This window comes from Hyperolius riggenbachi, chromosome 7, assembly GCF_040937935.1.
Source record: "Hyperolius riggenbachi isolate aHypRig1 chromosome 7, aHypRig1.pri, whole genome shotgun sequence".
Lineage (NCBI taxonomy): Eukaryota > Metazoa > Chordata > Amphibia > Anura > Hyperoliidae > Hyperolius > Hyperolius riggenbachi.
Genome location: NC_090652.1, coordinates 225,661,550 through 225,685,766, shown reverse-complemented (window position 1 = coordinate 225,685,766; position 24,217 = coordinate 225,661,550). Strand labels below are relative to the sequence as shown.

The 24,217-nt window shown below is 44.2% G+C and overlaps 1 protein-coding gene across 3 annotated transcripts in view; it reads left to right on the top strand.

Annotated features, from left to right (window-relative positions):
- Window positions 1-24,217, top strand: part of ASB18 (ankyrin repeat and SOCS box containing 18) — a 68,625-nt gene that overhangs the window by 2,284 nt on the left and 42,124 nt on the right. Inside the window, exon 1 of one of the 3 annotated variants that reach the window (XM_068246980.1) lies at window positions 19,658-19,709. The exons of 1 other annotated variant lie outside the window; for it this stretch is intronic. In XM_068246980.1, coding sequence (XP_068103081.1) covers window positions 19,685-19,709 — 25 coding nt within the window. In that variant the 5' untranslated portion in view covers window positions 19,658-19,684. Of the gene's footprint in view, window positions 1-19,657; window positions 19,710-21,902; window positions 22,126-24,217 lie in introns of those variants that run through there. One more of the 3 variants, XM_068246979.1, reaches the window with a different exon arrangement.

Sequence of the window (24,217 nt, the reverse complement as noted above, 5' to 3'; positions counted from 1 at the left end):
CACCGGGAGGCACCAGACCGCGGCGGTCTGCACAAGACTCCCCCACACGCACAACCATCGTTCATACGGCTTCTCAATTGAGGATGGAATTGGCCAGTATCTATGACGGGCGTAGGGATGGTAAACGCCACACCCCCATCCGAACTGTTATCACAGGGTTCGGCACTGCAAAACAAGAAAGCACATAATCAAATACTAGAATAAAATGAAGTATATCTAAGATACCATTCATGTACTCACATATCATAAAAAAGTCTTAAGATTATACTCTCTGTTGAGACCTTGGGGCTCCATGGCCTCAAGGTTCCTAATCCAATATGCTTCACGTAATAATAAGTGTTTATATCTGTCTCCTCCCCTTTTGAAGGGGTGAATCCCTTCAATAACTTGACATCGCAGCTGGATCACACTGTGCCCACACATGCTAAAATGATACGATACTGCTTGTTCTGACAACTTTTTGTGTATTGCATATTTATGCGAGGACAGTCACACCTTCAATTTGGTGGTGGTCTGTCCCACATATACAGGATCTTCTAAAAAAATTAGCATATTGTGATAAAGTTCATTATTTTCTGTAATGTACTGATAAACATTAGACTTTCATATATTTTAGATTCAAATACACACAACTGAAGTAGTTCAAGCCTTTTATTGTTTTAATATTGATGATTTTGGCATACAGCTCATGAAAACCCAAAATTCCTATCTCAAAAAATTAGCATATTTCATCCGACCAATAAAAGAAAAGTGTTTTTAAAACAAAAAAAAGTCAACCTTCAAATAATTATGTTCAGTTATGCACTCAATACTTGGTCAGGAATCCTTTTGCAGAAATGACTGCTTCAATGCGGCGTGGCATGGAGGCAATCAGCCTGTGGCACTGCTCAGGTGTTATGGAGGCCCAGGATGCTTCGATATCGGCCTTAAGCTCATCCAGAGTGTTGGGTCTTGCGTCTCTCAACTTTCTCTTCACAATATCCCACAGATTCTCTATGGGGTTCAGGTCAGGAGAGTTGGCAGGCCAATTGAGCACAGTAATACCATGGTCAGTAAACCATTTACCAGCGGTTTTGGCACTGTGAGCAGGTGCCAGGTCGTGCTGAAAAAATGAAATATTCATCTCCATAAAGCTTTTCAGCAGATGGAAGCATGAAGTGCTCCAAAATCTCCTGATAGCTAACTGCATTGACCCTGACCTTGATAAAACACAGTGGACCAACACCAGCAGCTGACATGGCACCCCAGACCATCACTGACTTGTGGGTACTTGACACTGGACTTCAGGCATTTCGGCATTTCCCTCTCCCCAGTCTTCCTCCAGACTCTGGCGCCTTAATTTCCGAATGACATGCAAAAGTTGCTTTCAATCGAAAAAAGTACTTTGGACCACTGAGCAACAGTCCAGTGCGGCTTCTCTGTAGCCCAGGTCAGGCGCTTCTGCCGCTGTTTCTGGTTTAAAGTGGGTTCATGCTTCCACCTGCTGAAAAGCTTTATGGAGATGAAGATTTCATTTTTCAGCACGACCTGGCACCTGCTCACAGTGACAAAACCACTGGTAAATGGTTTACTGACCATGGTATTACTGTGCTCAATTGGCCTGCCAACTCTCCTGACCTGAACCCCATAGAGAATCTGTGGGATATTGTGAAGAGAAAGTTGAGAGAAGCAAGACCCAACACTCTGGATGAGCTTAAGGTCGCTATCGAAGCATCCTGGGCCTCCATAACACCTGAGCAGTGCCATAGGCTGATTGCCTCCATTTCATGCCACATTGAAGCAGTCATTTCTGCAAAAGGATTCCCGACCAAGTATTGAGTGCATAACTGAACATAATTATTTGAAGGTTGACTTTTTTTGTTTTAAAAACACTTTTATTTTATTGGTCGGATGAAATATGCTAATTTTTTGACATAGGAAATTTGGGTTTTCATGAGCTGTATGCCAAAATCATCAATATTAAAACAATAAAAAGCTTGAACTACTTCAGTTGTGTGTAATGAATCTAAAATATATGAAAGTCTAATGTTTATCAGTACATTACAGAAAATAATGAACTATATCACAATATGCTAATTTTTTGAGACGATCCTGTAGAAGTCCGCATGGACAATAGGTAGACAACATATTGTGAATCACAAGAAAACAGCCCTTGATGTCATATTTTCTACCAGAATATGGATGAGTACATTGTGGACTCCTAATAATGAAGTGACAGTGTACACAATTAAGACATGGAAAAATACCCCTGCCCCCAGAGTCCGGAGGTCTAACTAAAGTTCTCATCTCAGCATGAGTGAGGTGATCTTTCAAAGTAGGTGGTTGTATATAAAAGAGTAAATGAGCATTGTGGTACTCTGTCACAGAGGGGAAGCACTATGTCAATATCGACCAGTGTTGTTTGATCATTTTACCTATATGATTACTATAAACATTGTATTGAGATACAAATGGTATCCGATTATCACCAGCGCTCCTCCTCCTAGGCCAAGACTCCCCATGTTGTACTACATCACTTTGTGCTTTTTCCACTATATCCCTTGGATATGCTCTAGCTAGAAATTTATTGGAGATTTCCTCAAATCTCATTATTTTCATTGAATCGTCACTCACTATACGGTTGATCCTCTGGAATTGACTTTTCGGAATAGCCCGTCTGGTGTTAAGTGGGTGGAAGCTGTCATATGATAACACTGCATTGCGATCCGTGGGTTTAACATATAAATCTGTAAATAACCTCCCTTGTTGTAGATGAACCAAAGTGTCCAAATAACTAATTTGTTTTTTATCACAATGCAATGTCAAATGTATGGCCCCACATTGACCATGTACCTCATTGAGGAACTCTTCCAGGGTCAAACGCGGCCCAGTCCAAATGCAAAACATGTCATCAATATAACGTAGCCAAATCAGGGCAACTTTTTGAAATATTTTATTACTTTAAATAAAGGTTTCTTCATAGTTATTCATGAAAATGTTTGCATAGGACAGGGCCACGTTCGACCCCATCACCGTTCCCCGTATCTGCAGACAAAATTGATCATCAAAAACAAAATAATTACACATGAGATCCAAACATAATAACACCCCCTAAAATTCTCTAAGCACCCTATTAGCACCCCCTTACGTGAACTGACTTTCAGCATCTAATAGACGCCGTGGTCATTTCACCAGCAGCCTGCAGCTCCGGCAGCGTCATAGCAGGGCTACGGGAAAATGGCATCCAAAGCCCTGCTCTGGAAACTTCGAGTCTGCAGTGCAGGGCTTCGGGCACCATTTTCCCGTAGCCCTGCACAGCGCAGGAGTTTCAGTTGCTGGCTGCAGAGGATCGTGGGAGCTGCGCGCCGGACGGAGGCCGGGCGGGACAGGAGTTCCTCAGGTGAGAAAAAAATTTTTTTCTATAATTTACAGGCAGCCAGCCAGGTGTATGATGTATGTACTGGGAGCAGAGCTGCAACGAGGGACTTGTTGTCAGCTGCAAGGGACTGGTGTAAGTAGATCTGGGAGTAGCATAGATTGCCTGACGTTTCCTTTAAGTCTAAGTGTTTTTATCTGCATGGGGAAAACACATTGGTCCTCAGTTTTCCTGTGCACAAAGCGAGGCTGGTGGGGGGCCCCATCCAAAGTTTCTCGGGGGGGCCCCATCCAAAGTTTCGCAGGGGGGCCCAGTGATGTCTAGTTACTCCCCTGGCCCTTTGCCAATCTTCTAGGGCCGGAAAAGGAGAAGATGCCACTGGCAAAGGAGAAAACTTAGATCTCTCCGAGACCACTTGAAATGGTGAAAATCCTGAAGAAGAACTCTTCAGATTATTATGCGCAAACTCCGCAAATGGCAGGAACTTTACCCAATCTGATTGCGCATCTGCCACGTAACATCTAAGAAATTGTTCCAATGACTGGTTAACCCTTTCGGTCTGTCCATTGGTCTGTGGGTGGTAGCCTGATGAAAGGTTCATATTGAGCTGACGGCAAAAGGCTCTCCAGAATTTCGACACAAACTGGTCTCCCCTATCTGACACTACATTCTCCGGAATGCCATGCAGCTGGAAAATGTGCCGGATGAAGAGATCAGCCAATTCCTGGACCGAGGGGAGTCCTTTCAGAGGTACGAAATGAGCCATTTTACTGAACTTATAAACTACCACCCAGATGACCGTCTTGCCCTCGGAGCTGGGGAGTTCTCCCACAAAGTCCATAGACAAGTGAGTCCACGGTTCATTTGGCACGGGTAGAGACTGAAGTGTACCCACCGGTGCCTGGCGAGATGGCTTACTTCTGGCACACACAGAGAATTCCCTTACAAACTCCTTGCAATCAAGTGCCAAAGATGGCCACCATACACATCTACCCAATAGGTCTTGAGTTTGAGCAGCTCCGGGATGCCCTGCATTCTTATGGGTATGGAATAGTTGCAAGAGTTGTAAGCGAAAGGGAAGAGGCACAAAGAGAACCCCCTCAGGCTTCCCTTCTGGGATATCCTGTTGGTAGGGCCCTAAAGTAACTGCCCAATCCTCCCAGGTTTCCGTGGCAGCTACCACCAGTTCCTGAGGTAAGATGGTCTCAGGGGTTGCAGGCTGAACTGTCTCGGGCTCAAAGCACCTAGACAATGCATCTGCTTTGACATGCTTACTTCCTGGGGTGTACGTGATCACGAATCTGAACCTTGAAAAGAACAGGGACCAGCGGGCCTGTCGGGGACTAAGTCTCTTGGTCCCTTCAATGTACTCCAAGTTTTTATGATCAGTATAGACTGTAATTGTATGTTCTGCTCCTTCAAGCCAATGGCGCCACTCTTCAAAGGCTAACTTAATGGCCAGAAGCTCCCAGTTGCCAATATCGTAGTTCCTCTCAGCTGGAGAGAACCTACGAGAAAAGAAGGCACAGGGATGGAGTTTGCCTTGTAAGCCAGAGCGCTGAGACAGTACAGCCCCAACCCCAATCTCTGATGCATCTACCTCAACGATAAAGGGGAAGGTGACATCCACGTGTCTCAAAATGGGAGCAGAACAAAATAGCTTTTTAAGCGTAGCAAAGGCAGACTGTACCTCAGCCGACCAATGGTAAGTGTCAGCCCCTTTTTTGGTAAGGTTGGTTAGGGGTGATACTACAGAGGAAAACCCTTTGATGAATTTCCTGTAGTAATTGGCGAAGCCAAGAAATCTCTAGAGTGCCTTCAAACCTACAGGTTGGGGCCACTCCAACACAGCAGAGACTTTTTCAGGATCCATGGAAAGGCCTGAAGTGGAAATAATATACCCCAAAAAAGGGACTTGAGTGACCTCGAAGAGGCACTTCTCCAATTTGGCGTACAACGAGTTCTGTCTTAATTTACGTAACACAAACTTCACATGTTTACTATGTTCCGTCAGGTTGGGAGAAAAGATCAGTATATCGTCCAAATATACTAGCACGAATTTTCCCAGAACCTCCCTAAAAACTTCATTAATCAATTCTTGGAAGACGGCAGGCACGTTACACAACCCGAAGGGCATTACCAGATACTCGTAGTGCCCGCCGGGCGTGTTGAACGCCATCTTTCATTCGTACCAGGTTGTATGCCCCTCGAAGGTCCAGTTTAGAGAAAATACTGGCATTGGTCACCTGAGCAAACAGATCGTCTATCAAAGGCAGTGGATAGCGATTCTTCACTGTGATCTTATTTAACCCCCGATAGTCAATACAAGGTCTGAGCCCACCGTCCTTCTGCACGAAAAAGAACCCAGCGCCTGCTGGAGATCTGGAAGGACAGATCAAGCCCTTGGCCAAATTTTCCTTAATGTACTCCTGCATAGCCAGCTTCTCGGGCCCAGACAAATTATAGAGATGACCTCTAGGAGGCATACAACCTGATCTTAACTCAATGGGACAATCGAAACTTCGATGAGGTGGAAGTTTGTCTGCTGATTTGGGGCAAAACACATCAGAAAACTCTGTTTACTGCACTGGCACCCCTTTCACCTGAACCTTGGTGGCACAAACAGCAATTCTCTCTAGACAATGATGATGACAATGGGTTGACCAGCTCTGTAGCTGACCGGAAGCCCAGTCAATCTGAGGGGAGTGTAGTTGCAACCAGGGCATACCGAGGATAATAGTAGAAGTTGCCATTTGCAGGACAAAGAACTGTAATTTCTCCTTATGTAGCACCCCTATAGTACATGACAACAAGGGAGTCTGGGAAAGAGGCTGTCTACACTGTAACGGAGAATCATCTACCACTGTGACTAGAATCTGACGATCCAGCGGTAGTAAAGGAATACCCAATTTTTTCACAAAGTCATAGTTTATAAAATTAGCTGCAGAGCCCGAGTCCACGAATGCCTCTGTGGCCGTGACCCGACTCTCCCAGGTGATGGAGCAAGGGAGGAGCAAACGGTTATTGTTTAGAGGTAGAAACGGCTCGCCTAGGGTATTACCTCTGACTACACCTAGGCGGCAGCATTTCCCGACTTCTTAAGACAATTCTGAACAATGTGACCCTCCTCAGCACAGTATAGACAGAGTCTTTCTGAGCTTCCGCGACTCTTTTCCACTTGCGTTAACCTAGAGTGACCGAGCTGCATCGGTTCATCTTGAGGTGGAGAGGGTGGAGAAGAGGCGTAAGAAACAGATCTTACAGCATTTCTCCCACGGGTCTGTCTCTGATAGCGAAGGCAGCGATCAACCCGTACCGCCAACGAAATCGCTTCGTCTAGGGATTTAGGCTCAGGATGCCCTAACATCAAATCAGAAACTGCATCAGATAATCCTGACAGGAAACAGTCTAACAATGCATACGTTCCCCATCTAGCTGATACAGCCCACCTCCTAAACTCTGCGGCATAAACCTCCACTGGATTACGACCCTGCCTGAGGGTCTTTAGTTTCCTTTCAGCAGTGATAGCAATATCCGGATCATCCTATATAATGGCCATGGCCTTAAAAAACTCCTGAACTGAGGATAAGGCCTTATGCTCAGCCTGCAGACTATACGCCCATGTTTGTGAATCTCCTGACAGAAGGGTCTTTATAAATGTTACCCTCTGGTTCTCAGATCCTGACAGGTTGGGCCTCAACTGAAAATAAGACAACACACGATTCCTAAAATTCTGAAAGTCAGATCTATGCCCAGAAAACTTTTCAGGTACGGACATACGAAGGTCCGTGACTGGAGGGGATCGCACTGCATCAATGGTTGTCTGAAGTACCTGTACAGTCCCAGACAGTTGTGTAATCTGAGACTGTTGGGTATTAATCACCCCGGTAAGATTGTTTACCGCGGTGGTCAGGACTTCAACTTGGTCATGCAGTGCGTCCATAATGTTTTGGTCTGCTGTTCTGTAACGATTGGTGTCAGCAAGAACAGATTTCTCTGATTATTGGTGATCTGCAGTATCCCCAATAATACAGATGTTATACCTGATTATGTGTGATCTGTAGTATCACCAATAATACTGGTATAGCCAGGACCAGGACAACCAATGTGAGGGTATGTGTTTGGTGCAACAGTAATGATAGAGATACTCGCTATTCCCAGAGGAGCTGGGAGATATGAGCATATCTATGTAACACAGGAATACCAACTCCAGCAAGCTGGAGATACAGACAATAGTGAGATAGTTCACCCGAGGAGCGGGTGGAACTAAGTAACAACAAGTGTACTGATCACTAAAGAATGGGTGATTCAGACTGTACTGTAGTCACTATTACCTGAGGAGCAGGTAGAGGTGATAATACTGTAGTCACTATTCACCTGAGGAGCAGGTGATTCAGACTGTACTGCAGCTACTGACCACATGAGGAGCAGGTGATTCAGATAGTACTGCAGCTAGTAAACTCCTGAGAAGCAGGTGATTCAGACTGTACTGCAGCTACTGACCACCTGAGGGGCAGGTGATTCAGATAGTACTGCAGCTAGTGTTCACCAGTAAAGGCAGGTGATATTAGCAGAGAATCCCTCACCAGTGACTAGGCTCACTGGTGAGGATTGAAGAGTCAGACAAGCAGGTTTGGCAACGAGCGGACAGATACGGTACAGAGACAGAAAGCTAGATCAGAGTAGTATTTCTGGCAGAGTTAGCAACTATATCAGATAGGCAGAGGTACAGGATCAGTAAACAGAAGAGTAGTCAAGCTAGCAGAAGGTCATAACAAATAATACAATTCAATTAGTACTTTAAGCTATCAACAGAATCTGGCTAAGTGTGGATCCCCAGCTCCAGCTGGTTCTAGCACACTTTGGGATCTGACTAGGTCTGAGTGCTAACACGTAGCATTTGCAACAGCAGACGCGGAGCAACTGAATGACCTGTCTTATATATACTGCAAGCGCTCCACAGCGCCGCCCCAGTCACTCAGCCAATCCGGAGCATAGCTGGAGTCAGCTGATCGCGTGATCAGCTGACTCCCCTTCTAGATGCATAAAGGTCCTGACTCCTAGCGCGCGTGCGCGCGCATGCGTAGCCCTTAGTCTATGAGCAATAGAAGGACCTGGCAGAGCACCAGCGTGTAGCCGCGCGGCAGAGATCGCTTGCTGTGATGCGGAGATAGCCGCCATGCCGCTTGCTGTTGCGGCCGTATCTCCGCTATTCATTACAGTAATGAGGATCCCGGCAGCCAGGTGGAGAAGCCTGAGTCCCGCTTGCCAACGCTGATCGCACGTGGGACCCAGGAGATCAGTAGGAGTGGTGGTTTTGGGCAGCCCGAACTGAGCTCCGGCTTACCGCTCTCAGCTGCTATGACGCATCCCTAGCTCAGTTCAGGACTATCGCCAGGGGGGTTGATAGCAGCCTTCAGCTTGTCTGCATTATTGGGTCTGGTGTCTCTCCTCTTGACATTACTCCACAGATTCTCTAGGGCATTTAGGTCAGGCGAGTTTGTTGGCCAATCAAGCACAGAGATACCATGATCATCAAACCAGGGCAATAAATTTATATATATATATATATATATATATATATATATATATATATATATATATATATATACTCCTACACACATAATATGGCTATAGGTTTGTGTAGTGCAGCTGGTAGACTTTAGTGAACATGTAAACAATTTCTTGGAGCCTTGTAACTATTCTTTTATACAGGTATTTGCTGTGGCTAGGAACACATATTGTATTAATCAAGGTACATTTTATATTCATCATAATTATCCATGCTGAAAGTCAAAATACAAAACATAAAAGATTTTCAAAACATTACACTAATTCTTCCCAAATAGCGAGCTTTATCTGCAGATCAGCGTTAAGGCACCTCTGTGTTATTAATATCATTTGCTGTACAGCAGCATCTGGTTAAAGTCTGACATGAGGTCATTCTTTCCAGCTACTGATTACTAATATCACTGAACTCCTAGTAATACTTAAACCCCCTTCTAATACAATGCCAGCCACTCCAGATTAACCTTTTCCAAACCACCAAGAGAAGGTTTATGGCAGCATGGCTGTAATATAGTCTCACATATAAATCACTTTAATCCCAGGAGGTTCACTTGGTGCCTTGGAGCAGTGAGTGCTTGTTTCAGCTCAGGTGATATTGCACTACAATTTATACACAATGTTACTTCCTATACAATAGCTTATTCTCAAATCCAAGCAATCTACATAAAAGTTAGGGTTAAACTTGGATTTAATGCAATGCAAATGGTTTTTTCTCTCCCTATACTTTAACCGTTAAAGTGTAGGAAGAGAAATAACCATTTGCATTGCATTACATCAGTAAACCCTGTACACACACACTTACTCATTGACATACTTTACTGGCTTGTTTCCACATATTGTAATATACATTTCTAAGTGGTTTTTTCAATGAAATGTAGAAGTGGCACCTCATGTTACAAAATGTCATATTGAATGCAACAAAGTATTATTAACCAGTCTTCAGGCTCTTTTGAATTGTATACAGTATATAGTTTAGTTCTACTCACTTAGGTGCCTTGATGACCACACTTCCTTTTATAACAGATATTTTCCACAAAAAAAAGCATAATTTATTGAACCTCACATTAGTGGGAATATACAAGTTAACTGCATCTATTTTGGCATCAGGCCGTATGCATATACACATGAGCGGATCGTTCACAAACAGTGTTATCAGTCTGCCGGCAGACTGTACACACGCTCTACTGTCACTGGAACGCCCGCCCATCCGGAGGGTCTGGCGGACCCGTCGTTCCTTATAGTACTGCTTGTGTACGCACCTTAATACTCACCAGGCCTCCCTGATAGGATAGGGTAACAACTCTTCTTTCTGTAACCATCTGTAATAGATCTCTAAAAGAACACTTAGGCCTCTAAGAGTCTGATATGCCAATGGGATTGATCGGGATTGCCAAATAAATTCCTCACCCATTTTACTATTGAACTCCAAACTTGTGGCAAGACGTCTTCTCCAAGGTGGCAATAGGAGCAGGTGTGAGTGGAACATTACCTGCCCTCCAGGACAGTATTTTTCTTAGTCTTGACTGGCAATTCCAAATGTTTCCAACACCATGTCCAGGTGGCTTGGGTATACATGGCCTTATTTTCAGAATTAGAATCATTTTATTTTCACCAAGCACAACTGGGTTTTGCCCAGAATTGGGCTTGGCACGTTCAGGGCTTAAATATAGGACACGCAATAAAGACGGAGACACTGGTTCACTTACAGAGTTAACAGGGTAGCATAATCCAAACAACTACAGCAATTAGATAATGACAATTGTCCACAATAAGGTGTCAATATTGAGAATGCATACTAGCAGGGCCGGATTTCTAGCAAGGCCACATAGACCATGGCCTAGGGCACTAGAAATATAGGGGCGGCACATTGAGGGGCAGTAAAGCTGTTCTATGCAGCCATCCCTATCTACAAGGACAGCTTAAACCTTTGAACTCGCTGTCCTGTACTTGTGTTATTCCAGCAAGACCTGTAAGCTCTATCCTGCAGGTACACATCAGCCTAACTGGGTCCATCATTAACGAAATGGCAAGCATAAAATAAAAGTTCTTAAGGAAAACATAACTTATAATCTATATGCATATTACTAAAATAGCTATTGTCTGTGACTTCCAATGATGGAAAGTAAGGGAATTCTCATTGGGGCTCACAGAGATAACAACCATACAGACGGTATAGACGGCCTAGGGCAGTAAAAAGTACAAATCCGGCCCTGCATACTAGTGGTTCTTAAATACATATATCTGTGGAACAACAAGTGGAACAACAAGTAAAATAATTATTTACTGCTGCATGCTACTCTTTGAACAGAGAAGGGGTGTGCTCTCAGAATGTGAGAATCTGCTCAGCTGCCTGTGTAAACAGGCAGCTTTTTGACCACTGTTCAGGTCTGCATTCTGCAGTTCTCTTTAAGAGAGACTTTTTGTCTGTATTGCAGCTTGCTGCTGAGGAATTTGCATGCATTCGTTATGCAAATCCCCTACCTGCCTCCTGTGATGACTGGCAGTATAAAGGTTGGGATTACCCACAGTCCTTTGCTGGTCATTCCTTCAGGGTTTGTAGTACACACTCCTAGAGAGTGTCAGCCATGCTACTTCTTGTTAAGGTTATCTTAGAGTAATTCCTGGAAGCTGTGCTAGGCAGATTTCCCTAGTGCAGTGAGGATTGTTTATCTGTTTGTTTGTTCTGTTGCTGTTGTCCTGTCCCAGCGGTGGTCGACAGGAAATGGTTCTGATCTCTGTTCTTGGAGTATAGCTGGTGCAGCGGTTGCTACCAGCTATCTCTTCTGTTCTGTCTCCTGGGATCGCGCTAGCCACTTTTCGCTAGCGCTGGGGATCCTTCTGTTCTGTCTCCTGGGATCGCGCTAGCCACTTTTCGCTAGCGCTGGGGATCCTTTTGTTCTGTCTCCTGGGATCGCGCTAGCCACTTTTCGCTAGCGCTGGGGATCCTTCTGTTCTGTCTTCTGGGATCGCGCTAGCCACTTTTCGCTAGTGCTGTGGATCCTTCTGTTCTGCTACTCTGTACCTGGATCGCACTCGCTTCTCGCTAGTGCTGTGGATCCTATCTCTCGCTTGTCCCTGTTTTCGTGTGTCTGTCTTGTCTGCTACGGACGCTTGCTGGAGGCTCGGTGAGGTAACCGTTAAGCAAGCGTTCGCGTCCTCTGTTTCATGTTTGTCTGTCGATGGTTAGTTAGGCGTGCTTGTCTCTATTGTGCTTATCACGTGGAGACCGCGCATAACCGCGTGCGCTGTTGCGAATGAGTGCGGTGTTCGCGGTTAGCTAGCGTTTGTTGTTTTCCATATCTCCTCATTGTATTATTTGCTGTGCCTTTGCTACTCTCGTGCTCCGCCTTGCTGTAACCTTGTGTCACGTCTGGTGATCGCACCTCTCGCGATCGCGTTCCTGCTTCTTATCTGCTGTGGTGTGTGCACAGTCGTGGGTTGGCGACTAATTTTATGCACACACACACACACAATCTGTCTCTGTGCTCACTCTCAATCGCTTCTCTTGCGATTGCGTTTCTTCCCTTCGTACAGTTCCTGTCTGGCGTGTGTGGTAGGGCAGAGGAGCTGTTCCTCTGCACTCCACAGCTCCACCTGCCGACAGGAATTTCCCTCTGCAGGTGCATAGCACCTAGCCTGGGTGTCCTCAATTTTACGCTTGTGGAGGAAATCCGCCGCGTCAGCGCACGTCTGGTGCGCTGACCACGGAGACGATTCCACAATCGTCACACAGAACATGTCTGTTTTGTTCTAGGACAATAAAGTTGCTTTTGAGCAGGGGGAGGGCTGTTGAGCTAGAGGAGAGAGGTCTGTCACATGGTGGGCAATGCTTGGTGGAATTTGCCTTCTTAAAACAGAAGGAACTTTGCAATAATTCAGCTATAAGTGAACGTTTGTGGATACCCACAATGCAGCACTACTGACTATGCAAATTATCCATTTTTGCCCTTGTAAGCAAGGCAAGCATCCAGAACCGCTGGTGCAAAGCAAACCTATAGCTTTAAATATTACACAGCCACACCAACCCCACATGTAGACAGCCTGTTTCGGGCTTTTGGCCCTCATCAGTACATGGTAGGGATTGATATGGCTGTATGGGATAGGGCTTGGGCCAGTACAATAGAGTAACCAAGCAGCTCAGGGTGGGCAGAGAGTGAACACTAAAGGAAGAAGGGGCCTGTGAAAGGGATTCTGGCTTGTCCTGAAGCAGAAGAAAGATTTAGTGGGGACCCCCAAGTACAGCTGTTTGCAGGGAAGAGAATAGTGTGAAACCTCAGGAGAGGACCATCTGGCAGGGGTCACACTTACCGGCTTTCGTACGCGTTTTCTGCACAGAAAAACTGACTTCAACTGAGAACTCATGTTAATCAATGAGCTAGGTCACACTTCAATGCAGATTTCGCATGCAGAAAAAAAACTGACATCTTGCACAATTTGTCAGTTTTCTCTATAAATTACATTAGCTGTTGTAAGGTAGAGGTCACATTTGTCTTTCAGTTTTCTGAAAAGTGTAGAAACTGAAAGACAAGTGTGACCCCTGCCTCTAACATTAGGCAAAGCAGTGAGCCAGACACCCAACACCCATAGACAGGACTCCAGTCTGCCAAGCTGCATGTGGCTGCAGCTCTCAAGAGAAGTCTCCCACTCACTCTCCACACAGACTGATATATTATATGCATATGAGGTGCGTCTCAGGCCATTCAGACTAACTGTGCTATGTAGCTCCTGAGAGAGACCTTATTGCCAAGAGAAAGTATCCTACTATTAAATGATGCTCAGTTCTGGCAAATGTTCTGTTCATGAAGGATTCTTAAAGAGACAGTGTGTATTGCAAAGTGAAAGTGTTCTACTGCTGTAACATTGCTTAGTCCCAAGAAAAGCCTAACTTCATATTAATAAAAGGCGGTCTTCCTCCAGGAAAAATACTTTTCTGCATTCACAGCTCAACTTACTTAAACTTGTTGTACATGTAATCTACATAAAATTAGTTAACGCTCTGATGTCTGCCCTTTATTTATTGCCATATTCAAGAAAAGTATAGTGTCTCAAGGTTAAAGAAGTTATCAGGCAAATATTAATAAAACAAGCGCTACTTATTTGGGGCTTCCTCCAGCCCCAAGCTCCCAGCATGTCCCTCGCCGCAGCTCTGCACGCAGCCGTTCGGCGGCGAGGGACATGCTGGGAGCTTGGGGCTGGAGGAAGCACCGGGTAAGTAGCGTTTGTTTTATTAATATTTGATGATAACTCCTTTAAAGAGAACCTGTACTGATTAAAATTATTAAAAAAAAACACATGAGGTAACTTCAAATGAACATTGCATAGTTACCTTGCCATCAGTTCCTCTCAGAAGCTCACCATTTTCTTCTGACAATGATCCCTTCCAGTTCTGGCAACATTTTGTCAGAACTGAAATATATCAGTTGCTGTCAGTTATAGATCAGTTGCTGTCAGTTATAGCCGAGTGGACAACTGATATGCCCGGTAATGTCCATGTTTCCCTATGGCTCAAGTGGACGATGTTACAGTTTAACAGTGTGCTGACCAGAAAGCGGTTATGGGGTAGTGGCCATTTTCAAAATGGAGGACGGAGAATTTCCTTGATCACAGTGGACAAACAGGACGCGGGAGAGGAGAAAGAGATTGAGGAGTAGACTACACGGGAGGTAAGTATGACTTGTGTATGCTTATTTTGACTTTTAATTTTCAGTTCAGGTTTTCTTTAAAGAAGAACCACCCACAGGGTTACAAAGGGATAAAGTTCGGCAGTGCAAACATGCCAAATCAGCTAAGAGGGGAGGAACACCTAAGGTGTGGTGATAGGGTGCTGAGGAAAGGGGGGGGGGGGGTGTGAAGAGTTTTTGATGGACACATTGGATACATTTTGCTGGAACAAACATTGTAGCTTAGATAGAGGGTGCAGGTTCCATGGAATCCTGATACCCTTTGACAGGAACAAATGTACTGAATGTCACTCTTGTGTAGAAGAGTCACAGGTAATTTTGCCACACAGGCCCTTCAGATGTTGCAAATGGCCTCTGTTTATATGCAAGCATGATGGCCTTATTACAGTCAAGTCAGTCTCACCAGCTTGTTGCACAGTAACAAGTTGGTCTGATGCCCCAACCAAAGATCCAACAGCAACACCTTCATCAACAGCCATGGTGCAGTCAGCTACCTAGACCTGGTCTCATGGGTTGGCAACTGCATGGACATTGGCTGCTTCTATATTAAGGCATTGGGTGAACTTGAGTAACATTCAATCTACAGTGGACTGTACACAGGGGGTGAAACCCCCAAGCCCCCTTTCCTGGGTTAAACTAAACAATGATTTTGGCTTTACTGTTGCCAACATGCAGACTTTCAAGATTCGGAGCCCATTCAACTTCCGGATGTATTGGCAGATGAGTTCCTTCAACAATAGTAAAAAGGAACTCTGGCACATCTACCAGGTTCTTAGTAACAGGGATAAACTGTGCGCTGATCCCACATGTATCAGGTAGCACCTATTATTATTATTATTTATTGTATTTATAAAGCGCTAACATATTGTGCAGCGCTGGACATTAATTTAGGTTACAGACAATATTTAGCGGTCACATACAGCAATATGACAATACAGGAATACAAGAAAGACCAGATCATGCGGCACAGTATGAGTACAAGGTAATGCTTAGTCAGTCTTTGGATGGGAGCATGGAGATTAGGCAAAGTAGGTTCACCGAGATGCATAGCATGGGTTTACAGTAATGGAGGAGCATGATCAGGTAGGACACACAAGGAGGAGGACCCTGCCCAAAGGCTTACAATCTAGAGAATGAGAGGTAGAGACACGAGAGGTAGGGGACCAGAGTTCAGCTGTGGGTTTAGAGCAATTGTGAGGGGTGGTAGGCCAGAGTGAAAAGGTGAGTTTTGAGGGCCTTCTTGAAGGTGTTTAAGGAGGGGGCTGCCCTAATGGGTGGAGGTAGGGAGTTCCATAGTGTTGGAGCGGCTCTTGAGAAGTCCTGGAGGTGTGCATGGGACTGGGTGATGCGGGGACGGTCAGGCGAAGTTCATTGGAGGAGCGGAGTGAGCGGCTTGGTGTGTATCTCTGAGTAAGATCAGAAATGTAGGTTGGACAGGTTTTGTGGACGGACTTGTAGGTCAGACACAATATCTTGAATCTGATTCTGAACTGGATAGGAAGCCAGTGGAGAGATTCACGGAGGGGAGCCGCCCTGGTGGAGTGATGGGAGGAGTGGATAATTCTGGCTGCCGCATTCATGATGGGCTGCAGTGGGGCTATTCGAGTCATAGGGAGACCAGACAGAAGGGCATTGCAGTAGTCGAGGCGGGAAATTATAAGGGCATGGATGAGGAGTTTGGTGGTGGCAGAGGTCAGGAAAGGGCGAATCTTACAGATGTTACGAAGGTAGGGCGAATGGTAGTGTGGTTAACAGTGACCTGCACATCTGGGAGGTCCAGGGTTGACTGGGGTGGGAAGATCATAAATTCCGTTTTGTCTAGATTTAGTTTCAGGAACCTTGCGGACATCCAGGAGGAGATGGCTGATAGGCAGGAGGAGACCTTGTCCATGGTAGTGGTGGATATGTCAGCACCTACTGAATATTTACCTAACACAGAAATAGGGATCCTGAAAGTGATCCTGCAACCTGACCAGTCACACGCCTTTGATGGCAACCAGCCCTAATCCAGCCAGATCAGTACAACAATTTGTGAAAAACCCAAGTGCCATGACCAGTGATGCAAAATCTGGGGTCACCAAGGCTAAGCTACTGTTCAGTTTTCCTGCCCTTAGCAACCAGGCAGACTCGATGGTGCTAAAGTTAAATCCTTGGATGTTTGAGCTGTAATGGTCAGAAAGACAAACACTTATATAGCGCTTTTCTCCTGGCGGACTCAAAGCGCCAGAGCTGCAGCCACTAGGACGCGCTCTATAGGCAGTAGCAGTGTTAGGGAGACTTGCCTAAGGTCTCCTGCTGGATAGGTGCTCGCTTACTGAACAGGCAGAGCCAAGATTCGAACCCTGGTCTCCCATGTCAGAGGCAGAGCCCTTAACCATTACACTATCCAACCACAGAAGATCAGAAGCAACTTTTGAAATTGGTGCCACATTTATAAGGCTGCTGATCACTAGAAAAGTGGTATTGTATTTGCCAAAAAATTGAACTTTTCAGATTTATAAAAGCTTACATTGTCACTTTTATTAAGGTTTGCCAGTTTTCTATAATCACTGCTTTACCACTATCTATCCAGTGACTAACACTATATTTATAAAGTGGCAAACAGTCTGATCTCCACTATACATTTTGTCAAATAGCACTTGCTACTTTCATTGTGGTTACCACCATAGTCTACAGTGGTCAGCTGTGGTGCCATAGTCAAACCCTATATTCACTAGTTTACCAGAAATTGTCACTTTAAAAAGTAGTGGTATGTAGCTGCAACCATAGTATAGCGATGAAGCTGTAGTTTAAAGTGGACACAAACGCTTGCATAGCACACAATTAAAAGTTTTTGTAGAAATTCACTGGACTGTGCCCTGTGTGCTTGTTAAGCTACCCCAGAGTGTAATTAGCTCTTATCTGCAACTGTGACTCTGATAAGACTTGATTCACTAAAGGTGCCCATACATTACAACGAGTATGGGCAGATTCGACCAAGAGACAAATTTATCTCTAATCGAATCTGATTAGAGATAAATTTGTCTCTAATCGAATCTGCCCATACATTACAGGCCGATTCCCGTCCGATTTCAGCATGAAATCATCAGGGAATCGGCTGAACCGCCGCCGTCCACCTCGCTGCTGCCCCCAATTCGATTATAATAATTGAATTGGATGGTCGATTGGTTAGTTGGTCGCCTAGTGTATGGCCCCCAAATAGTATGCCTTATCAGAGTCAACATGCCTTATCAGAGTTGACATGCCTTACCAGAGTTAACATGCCTTATCAGAGTAGCATAGCGAGCGCTACAAACTTATGCCTGCTAATTGGCAATGACAAGAGCTCCACTCGTCCTGCCCTGAGCCCCTACAGGTCCAATCACTTTAAAGGACATTATCCCCGCACTTTGATTGGCCCAATAGGCTGCCTGCACTTGACAGGAAACTTAACAGCGCTTGTTATGCTACTCTGATAAGGCTCGTTAACTCTGATAAGGTGCATTAACTTGGATAAGGAGTGTTAACTCTGATAAGGCATGCTATTTGTCTTAGTGAATCCCTTTTCTGTGCTCCCTGGAAATTGAATCCAGTTAAAACTTCCGTTTTTGGGGGGAATTCCATAAATTGTAATGAAGGTTACCCTTCCAAAGGATATCATACTGTGGCTAATCTTTTTACAGAGTGGAAGTTCTGCGTTTAGATCCACTTTAAGTAAATTACAGTACTGGTGATCAAAGAATATAAATATAGCAGTATAAAATTGCAACCATATTTGAAAAAGTGGAAAACAAATTTTATTGGGAAAAAAGGGCGCTGGCTGAGGGTGGACAAAAAGGGCGCCACCATAGACTTTAAAGCAATTATCGTTAATACGTCAAAAAAAAAACATGAAAAAAGGGCGCCGCAAAAAAATTTTGTTAATAAGATTATAACATTATAGTTTTTGAGGTAGTTATCGCTTTAGACGTTTATGACGGTATAGTTTTTGTCATATTATTTTGTTAATAAGTACAGATTTTACATTTTCAAAGGTATTATTAATATGTCTAAAAGGGTGATTCTACAGAGGGAGTGGTTAGTGTTAGGCAACACCAAGGGGAGTGGTTAGTTTTAGGCAACACCGGGGGGGGTGGTTAGGGTTGGGCACCACCAGGGGGGGTTAGGGTTAGGCACCACTGGGGGGGGTGGTTAGGGTTAGGCACCACCGGGGGGTGGTTAGTGTTAGGCGCCACTAGGGGAGTGGTTAGTTTTAGGCACCACCAGGGGAGAGGTTCTGTGTGAGGGTAGCGTTGGGTTAAGCAGTATTGACGAAAAACGTTACGACATTTAACGTTAATATTTATTCGTTATTATTTCTCATTTAATATTTAACAGTAATTATCGTTAATAAAGCTTGACAACGATGATTCTCATTAGCAAATCTTGATAATACCTGGAGCCAAATTCGTTAATAACCCGGGCCCTTTTTTCATGCACGCATTTTACTAATTTTGGGGGATTCTATAGTTTAATGTTTGTTGTTTTTCTATAGTAAATAGAGACCTAAGATTTTCTGAAGAAAGCTATAGTGTGAATTACAACTATACAGAAAGAGTGCTGAAATGATATGGTGCAGTACATTTATAATGTAACCGGAGGCCACTCCTAGCTAGCCTCATCTGTAATATATTATGAATTCCATTACTAATCCCAGCATTTCACTGTTGCACTAATCCTAAACACAATGCACTGTATCTTCTACTGTGGCTTCTTCTGTGCTGATAAAAAAAGAAATGACAACCGTATGGATTAGGAGTAAAATGACATACAGCTGGTGGGATTACCCCAGCCAGGGACACAGGGTGGAGTTTATTTATTTATTATGTGGAGTTGCAGGATTCCCTCACTATGGACATTCCCCTGACACTGATGTCTGCTGGAAGCTGTCTGAGCACAGAGGGTACCGGACATACATATCTACAGCATGTGGGGGACCTTCATCTGGGACAATGAGCTTGTTCTGCGCAGTTTCTATGAAGGAGACTTACAGAGCATCATGCTGCTGTTCGAAGAATGTCTGGAGATTGTAAATCACACCTTGGAGGTCGGAGGAGAGGACATGAGGTGGAACTGCAGAAACAATGGTTTGTGCTGGGGCTATGCAATTTTTTTTATTTATGTTCATGTAGGTTTTCATTGGTCAATTAAATTATGAAGTTAGGTAGATTATCTTGCATTGGTGATCTAGCAAGCTTTATCAGATTTTTTCCACGGGGTGACACTGTTGACCATGGTACTGAAAACAAGGTCGGCACTTCTACCACAATACATGCTACTGTCAGAGAAGATGAGTATTACATTCAAATGTCCCATAGATCTGAATGAGAACTGTAATTTAAGATCACATCCTTAGTGCTGTGTTAGGTAAACCTTGGATTCCATTCATTATCAGTGCGAGCCATCTCATGGTGCAGCCAAAAAAAAGGCTCAACCTGCTCCTGCACAAACTTCGGGCCTGCGCTGATTACTAGTTGATTCAAATTGTAGCAACTGTGGAGGACACGTTATTCATGCACCGGCTGTGGCGGTAGCTGAATTTCACTTTTTTTTATTCTAATTTGTGCGTCGCCCGGCTGAAGCTCTGAGCAACATGCAGCTCTGGCGCCAAAACTATTGGCACGGTGGTGCGCCAAAATCAGCTGCCTCAAAGCTTTCATACAACTCAGATATGATGTAATTTGCTGGTAATTCCTCGGTTAGATTCCTTTATGTATGACCAGCATTGACAAGTGATAAAGAGAAGGCAGGCTGATACTGAATCAATACTAAATAAAAATGAGTCAGCTTCAGTAGTATATCTGTTACCGTTCGAGAAGATGTTATGAAACTCCTACAGAAGCATTCACTCATTACAACTGAAGAAGATACTCTGCAGGAGTGATGAAATGTCTTGTAGAAAAGGAAACTGTATCTGATTGAGGGGCACGGATACCAGTATAAGAGTACCCTAGAGAGTACTCAAATAGAAGATGACAGTCCAGGCATGAAATTTTTGATTTCCTTGTTCATGGTGTGTTTTGCTGATCATTGTCATCTTCATCGGTTGAAATCTTAGCTTCTATCATCAGAATCTCAGCACCTCTAGCTTGACGGGTACCACCAGCTTAATTTAGTAAAATCTCAGCTTCTATAACCAGAATCTTAGCTCCTCCAACTTGACACATTTTACTGGTCACCCCTGACTTCAGCAAGTGAAATGGCAGATTCTATAATCAAGAACTCTGCGCCTCTTTAACTTAACACGTTTCGTCAGTCACCACCAGCTTCATCAGGTGAATTCTCAGCTTCTATAATCAGAATCACAGTGACTTTAGCTTGACATGTTTTGCCAGTTACCACTAGCTTCATGTTGTGAAATCCCAGCTTCTGTAACCAGGAGCTACATCTCTTACTTATCATGTTTTGCCAGTCACCGGTGGCTTCATTAGGTGAAATCTAAGCTTCTATCATCAGGAATGACTGTTTTGACATGTTTTATTGATCACCACCCACTTCATCAGAGTACAGGAAATATTTAAAAATGGTCATGTAATCAATAACGCACATAGAACCTTCATAATTTACATATAAAAGCATATCCATCAAAAATACTATTTTCTGCTATAAGAACCATGAGAACACACTATATTCAATAACACACAATATATTGCAGTATTTGTAAATATATAAATATAAAGTCACATTATATGACATTAAATTATTTTCCTTATTTCTTCTGAGGACTTTGGAACATATAATACAGTTCATATTTTTATGCCAGTGAATGGATGTTGTGTTAAATAAGTTTATTATTCATGTTATGTACCATATATTCTCGGAGGCCAAAGTGCTAGTGGTTACTATAAAATTCAGAGCAAAGCCAATAAATACATTTATATGAATATCGGTTTGAAGTATTTTTTTTTTTTTTGCTATGAATACATACCCTTCAAGCTGTCTGATAATGTTAAATATCTGAGCCTGGCAAAAAAGCTGTTTGTTTATGAATGCCAAGCATGGTACAACATGCTTCCTGGACTCCATCATGTAGTTATTATGACCTGTCCACGGTACACAGTGTTTGTGTGCACTGCAGTATGTCTGTATATTTATATTGTGGCAGAAAAGAATGCAGGTCTGGGCATAATGCCGATAATATAATCACAAGCTTCTATGTGAAGTCTGCATGTGACTTGTGTTACTTTGTCACAGTTATCACCCCCATGTCTCGCACACACTCCTATAAATACTCAGCAGGTGGGCTGTGTGGGTTTATAGCGCACAGTGCTGTTCTGAGGATGGACAGTGCACAGGACAGAGTTGTGGATAAACTGCAGGTTGTAACTGAGTTGGGCCATCAGCTACCTCCGGGCCCAGAGAATGTTCTTCTGGCAGCGCTGGAGACAGGAAACCTCAGCCTTGTCCAGGTCCTGGGAGCCAGGCATGCCAACTGTGTGCTCAACATCAGGAGCCAGGAAATGGCGTATGAAGCACAGTCCTCTGCAAGGTTTGGCCTACCAGGTATGATTCTATAGATACTCACAAGGGTTAGTTAGATCTTAACATACTGGCAGCTACTTATAAAAATAGAATTTATGGATGAAATAAATAAATATGATCAACTAACACATTCTCCTACTTCAGAATGGGAGAGTATGTGACAGGCTTCATCCAGTGGGTCACATTTGCATAGAAATGTTGTGTCTGTTGCAGAAGCACTTATGGAACAAAGCTGCACTTTGCGGCAAAGGGCGGAAATTTGTGTGCACGGCAGCGCCCATTACCGGGCGCCTCCCGACACCAAAATTTACCTTCTTTGCTGAAAATCACAGCTTTAATAATGGCCGCAATATGCGGCAAGGAATGTAGATTTTGGCACCCAGAGGTGGGATAGCATCGTGGGCACTAGAGGCTTGCGGAAATGCTGATTGCAGCATTGCACCTGTTATGCAATGCCGCACATAGCATTTCCACAAGCCCACAGATTTTCAAAAGAGGGGGGGGGGTTTAGGTTTAGGAGGGAGTCTAAGGGTCTGTTTCCATTAAAAGTACAGAGCCCAGTGGCCCTGCGCTGCGCGTCACTCCTGATGGGGGGCGGGCCTTGCGATCCCATTCATTACTGAACAGGATCGTGGTCTAAAGCGCCCTGAAATGCAGCGAACCATATGCGGCGATTCAGTGCTGAGTCACCACACATGACTGGAAACGGCAGACAGTGCAGTCTATGCACTGTCTGCTGTCCCTGCGATCGTGTTTCCATAAGCGCGTATGAAAGTGTGCTATATGGAAATGAGCCCTTAGGGTTAGGCACCACCAGGGGGGTCTTAGGGTTAGGCACCACCAGGGGGGTCTTAGGGTTAGGCACCACAAGGGGGGTCCTAGGGTTAGGCATCGGTAAAGGGAGGGTTCTGTGTTTAGCCATAGTAAAATATCAGTAAACATTACCAATATTTTGCTATCTGAATCCAGCAGTAGAATATTGCTAATTGTAGCAATATTCTACTAGCGACAATCCATTGTGCCCTTTTTTCCAGGTGCCTTTTTTTTTCATATATGCCACTGACTGATTGCACAACTAAAGTAGGTCATAGGCAATACAGTCTTCATAGAAGACTTCAAGGGACTTGGCCAAATAGTTTACTATATCAGAAGTTTACTGTTCAGAATTGGTCATACATTGTATATTCATACAGACACATGAAGTTTACTATAGCCAGAGGTTTATCATATCAGAGTTTACTATGATGAGATTCTACAGCACTACCAAATTCTCTGATGTTCTGTGTATTGGGTAAAAGGATTGATTTTACAGCAGATAAAATGAAATTATTTTCAATCACTATTGCTCTTACCGAACTGCTATTTTTGCTGTGGGAACATCCTTTGACGTTCCAATAGTGGGGCAATGGTTTTATGTCCCATGGGGCAGAACAAGCTGCTTAGCTCAGAATCAGACACTATGGGCCTGATTCACAAAGCAGTGATAACTCAGTTATCACACCTAAAAGATTTTAGGCGTGATAACCTTTGCACCTCTGAGTTAGCACCACTTTGTGCTAGCAATCGCGCAATTCCGCGCGCAGCGCCCATAGGGTTTAATGGGCTCATTAAACTTTGCGCGCGGGAATTTCACGCGAGTTTCTTCTTATCATGCCTAAACTGAGTTTAGGCGTGATAAAGGGCTTTTCACTGGCGTGCAAACAGTTTGCACCGCTTTGTGAATCAGGCCCTATGGGACTACAGGCCTATTTCCACTATGTCTGAATCCAGACCGAATCTGCAATGTTTCCCTGCAGGCACGACAGGTGAGGAAACACTGCCTATCTATTACATGGCCTTCTGTCCAGATCTCACTTCGGTGCGAATCTGGACAGCATGATGCAGATTTCTGCAGCATGCAGATGAATCGCTATAGCCATGACTCAGACTCAGCCATGACAGCTTAGTGATTTGGGTTGTGCCAGCAGAACGGGAGCCACAGCCGAAACAAATGTCCCCCAACTCCCAGTGGAAATAAACCCTAAAAGTGCACAGTAAATGATACAATCTTGATTGTACAATCTTATCATATTTTTGTAGTAGAAGGGTAAATTCAGTGAATATACAGTGAATG